Genomic DNA, 5,000 nt, shown 5'->3' with positions numbered 1-5,000 from the left:
AAAGGCAGAGAATGTAAAATATAAGTTATGACAGAAGGGTGTTTCAAATTAAAACGAAAAAACATAAACTGTATTTGAAATGAACATGAACAATAAAAAAAACATTTCTCATGTTAACAGTTAATCTTTATAAAAAAGGTATGTAAAAAACTATGTAATTAACGAGTAACAATAAAAACCTCATGCAGTCAGAGTAGATAAAAGCCCAAATGATGTTTCTTCCACACTTTCCAGGAGAAATGTCAAACATGACGTAAAAGCTGTAGCGTGGTCCTTCGATGCCCGGGAGGTTGTCAGGAGGTTGATTTATGGTTGATAAAGTGTTCTTAGTGGTTTCTAATTAGTTTCAACGCAGCTGAAAGAACAAAAACCGAAATAATAATATAGTGAGAGCACCGAGACGGAGACGTTCTGATGCACCGAGTGAGCGTGGATCAGGAACCACCGCAGGAACACCAAGAGAACATCGGCACAAGCCTCCCGAGCGGTCCTCACTCAGGCAGAAACATCTCGATCATCGGCTGAGACGCACTCAAAGAAACTGCTCTGAAGACCAAAGGTTTTTCACATTTTCCCCATAAATCTTTTTCAGAATCGTATGAATTAAATCATATCCAAAATGCGCTTTTTACTGCTATTTCTAGGTTTTCGCATGAAAAAAACTATTAAATGAACAATTTATTAATATTTACTTAACACTAATCATTTCTTAAATATACTTGCAACTATACCAGCAAAGCTCAACACGAAATAATGGTTTTTGGCCATTTTAGAGACCGAAACTGTACAAATATTAAGGCCATTTTTATAAACAAACAAACGCAGCCTTGCTCACTGAGAAAAATATTACAGATCAGTATGCATGAGTGTTATAATAAGTACATTAATAGAGCTTTTGAAATTATTATTAGCATTATTACGGTCACGCGTTTCTTATTTCCTTTTAAAAACGCATGAAAGCGTTACTCGAGCAGCGGACGAGCTCAGATAAGAAAGACTGTTTCTGTTCCTAATTCACACGTTCACGTTCTACGGCTCTCCAGCGGACTTCAAAGAATAGTGTCCAAATTACCATAGCAACCACAGCTTGTGATCAAGATTAGACACACCTTCATGAACGCCTGAATCTGACATGGAATAGAACATTACCATTCATTTAGTAGCAAACCATCTGGAGTTTATATCTAGCAACTCTGAGTACATCTAGTTCTGCATCTTTCACATCCCTGTGGGCGGTTGTCAGGGTGTTGCTAGGGCGGTTGTCAGGGTGTGTAACTCCCCAGTTTCCGGCGTGTTCGTGTTGCAGGGATCAGTTCAGTTTCAGGAGCTCTTATTAGGGAATTAAATGAGCGCCTACTTCCGAGGGGTCTAAAACAGCTAGGGCCCATCAGTGACGTCAGTGCACGCTGATTGGCTAAACGCTCTCACCCGCCATGATTTAAAACGCCGTGTAAACATATACTGCTATGTTTATAAACGTATTTCTTTTATACATTTCCCTGAAGACACAACAAAACACTCCTCCGTCCCCCTTTTGTTAACGTTCTTCTTTTTTCTCGCACTATAAAACGCTAGTTTTTGAATTAAAGCAGTCCCTGAGATGCACGTCTTATTAAATGAAATGAACTAATGAGTCTGTGAAAGTGTGTTTTCGGATCATTTCATTAAGTGAGAATAAAAAGGCCACGAGCTTCGTTATCTGGGTTAGAACGACTATTATTAGCTGCTCGAAAAGCCGGACCTGAATCCAGGGAAAGCTCGATCAAGCCGAGAAGCCGACATCCGCTGGTGTTTGTAAACAGAGCCGCTAGCGTGTATAAAATAACGCGAGATCACGAACCTTCCCGTCGGCATCGAACGGCTCGTTTCCTCCGCTGTGCTCCGCGGGGTCTGAGGACACGGGAAGGCTCTGCTCCCAGTCCGAGAAGGGGTTGATGAAGCTGCGCTCCTCCATCTCTGCCTCGGAGCCGGTGACTAGCTTCAGCCGCTTCGACATGTTCTCGCCCATCGCGACGGCGGCCCGCCAGGGACACGCGCGCACTACGGCAGAGGCAGAAACGCGTTTCGGTCTGATGAGGATGAGGAGGATGATGATGCTGGGTGAGGCTACTGATGAAGGTCAGGGGTCAGTCTGACTCTATTCAGCGCTCCGTCTCTACAGAAAACAGGAAGAGACCTGCATTAGAAAACATCACACACTCATTTATTTGATCAAAAATACAGTAAAAACTGTGAAATATTATTACAATGAAAAAATCATCTGTTTTCTCTGTGAATGTGTGTTAAAGAGTGATTTATTTCAGTGATTTTCATCATCATTCCTCCAGTCTTCAGTGTCACATGATCTTCAGAAATCAGAATAATATACTGATTTACTGATCAACAAACATTTCTGATTATTATCAGTGTTGAACACAGTTGTGCTGCTATAATATAAAATATATTCATTATATTTAAAAATATTTTCAGTTATTGTAGTGTTTTATATGTAGTTCGGTTCATGTGTTTTATTACTGTTTAATGTTATATTAATTATCAAGAGAAAAATCCTGACCTTTTATTGAAAATTAGTATTAAAAAACATTATTTCAAAATACATTTGCGTAATAAATAAACTAAAAAAAATGTTATTTATTACACCTGAGTAGAATCGTTGATGTTAATCTGACTTTCTTATTAAACTGAACGCAGTGATTAGATGTTTCTGAACGGACAGATCTCTCAGACACAGAATTCCTCTTATTTTCTCTGAGAGACAGCCACTTCTTCCCTGTCCCCTGATTATAAATGTTTTATGATGTGAGGAGCATCTCAAGACGTCTCAGATCTCAGCTTCATCTGCCGCATCCTCCGCTCTTTGACGTCAATGAACGCGTTTTAAAGCGATCTGGCAACCACCGACGACGAGGATGAGGAGGATGAGCAGGATGAGGAAGATTCACTCAACAAACAGACTCTTCTCATTCATAAAGAAACGCGACACTTACATGCTTCCAGTCAGGTCCAGTGCGGGATCCCGGAGAGTCCTCCTCAGCCCGGGCTGTGTTCACTCAGGTCCTCTCCCTCTCACTTCCGGCGGGTGATGAAGGTGATGATGATGATGATGATGATGATGATGATGGCGATCTCGTCGGGATCAGTCTGGTTCTCTTCAGATCCCGGACTCATCAGAACCAGAAGAAACACGCTTCTTTCATCCGGAGCGGGTTTCTATGGCAACACCTTCCGCGAAAATCATCTCGTTCTGTTTTCTGATCGATTTATTTATTTTTATTTGTTTTCATCATTTTATTTGTTAAGGAGGGCCGTTTTCACCATGGAGCATGAAAAGAATAAAAGGTCCACGAATTTTTTTACTTTTGAGATCAAATGTTGCGATTGACTTTTTTATTTTGTGGTGAAATAAAAAAATAATTAAAGTGTTTTACATTCTTTAAATAAAATAACTCAAAAGTGTTGAGGAAAAAGTCTGGAAATGCTTAGTGAAAAAAAACCCTACTATTATTAAATTATAAAAATTATTTTTAAAACGTCAAATTTATCTTGCAGTTCTGAAAAATAATAGTATAGATCTCAGAGTGGTATAGATATATATATATATATATTAAAAGAGAAACAAGAGTTTTGAGAAAAAAGTCTGTATCTTGTGGTTCGTAGAAAAACCCAAAGGCTATGAAATAAAAACCTGATGTATTTCTGTGATCTGTGTGAAGTTAAGACGTTATCATTAAAAATGAGATATTTTCTCTGAGATAGTTGTTGTGAGGACATCAGGTGATGAATCCGAATGATGCTGGTCTTCTTCTAGAGAGTCTTGGGCTTGTTTCCAGCATCATACACTGAATAGAGTCTAAAAATAGAGTCCATCTGTTCTTCACACACCCTTCTGATCAGACAGAGAGAGAGAGATCACACACGATCAGACCAGTTATTATTACTACTATCAGATCCATCACACGCTGGAAACCTTTTAAACGCTCCAATTCTCTAATACTGAGGTTGGTATAGAACAGTATTTAGTATAATACTAATCATAATTATCATAAGAGTCTTCTCCGTGAACATCATCCTCAATAACTGCTGCTTTCAGAAACATAAATACTTAAATATAATATATCTTCAATAAGGCTGCAGTTACAAAAAACATAGAGTCACATGTTCAATAAAAGAGAAGAAATACATGGTGAGGAATAAGGTTGCAGTTCTGAGAAATAAAGTCAAATGGAAAAATATTGCAATTACAAAAGTCACATAATAAGGTTAAAAAATAAAATATAAAAAAAACATACAGATTGATACAAAGCTGCATTTATGAGAGATTGTGTCCATTTTAATGATGAAGATTAAAGAGTATTCTCTTATATTTATTCCTTTTTTAAATATCATTTTTATGATGAGCGTGTTTCAGGGCTGAAGCTGTAGAGATGAGGAAGATGAGGAAGATGAGGAAGAAGAGAGCGTCCTCTGCTGGAGAACCAGAACAACATCCTGCTTTCCATAGAAACCATAAAAACACGGAGAAAAACAGACCAGACACACTGGGACTGAAATACTATTCTACTACTATAAATAGAGTCAGTTAAATAGAAATAAAGCCTCAGTCATGAGAAAGAGATATTAATGTAATATGAGAAACATCACTCTATAGTCTGGTCGGGTTTATAATAGAATAGAAACACAACTACAAGAAAGTGAGAGATAGAGCCAGCTGAATGAAGTTCAGATGAAACTCTACACAGTTCAGTATAACTCACCTTTCTCTCGTCTCGTTCTCTCCTAATCTCTCAAAAATCTGCATTTTGTCATTTATTTTTCATTAAATGATATTTTTCTTGTAGCGTGGCGATGGAAAGAGAGAGAGACGGGAGCTGGGTTCTTCACGTCTGTGTTTTTTACACATTGATCAGATCTGGAGGTATGTTCAGAGAGAGACACTTTAACAGACGGCAGCAACACAAGACCGTATGTAAAAGATTTTATTGACAGCCATCTCTACTGAA

General features: G+C 38.3%; 1 protein-coding gene across 5 annotated transcripts in view; it reads right to left on the bottom strand.

Moving 5' to 3' along the window:
• The window catches only part of lancl2 (LanC lantibiotic synthetase component C-like 2 (bacterial)), a 20,148-nt gene extending 16,850 nt beyond the window's left edge, over positions 1-3,298 (bottom strand). Inside the window, exons 1-2 of one of the 5 annotated variants that reach the window (XM_043225816.1) lie at positions 2,988-3,298; positions 1,841-2,155 (exon numbers count right to left, since the gene is read on the bottom strand). In XM_043225816.1, the coding sequence (XP_043081751.1) occupies positions 1,841-2,008 (168 nt within the window). In that variant the 5' untranslated portion in view covers positions 2,009-2,155; positions 2,988-3,298. Of the gene's footprint in view, positions 356-1,840; positions 2,177-2,987 lie in introns of those variants that run through there. The other 4 variants (XM_043225815.1, XM_043225814.1, XM_043225817.1 and 1 more) reach the window with 4 other exon arrangements.
• Positions 3,299-5,000: the final 1,702 nt, after the last annotated feature.

Source organism: Puntigrus tetrazona, chromosome 24 (assembly GCF_018831695.1).
Source record: "Puntigrus tetrazona isolate hp1 chromosome 24, ASM1883169v1, whole genome shotgun sequence".
Classification (NCBI taxonomy): domain Eukaryota; kingdom Metazoa; phylum Chordata; class Actinopteri; order Cypriniformes; family Cyprinidae; genus Puntigrus; species Puntigrus tetrazona.
This window is presented reverse-complemented; position numbering and strand designations above follow the sequence as displayed.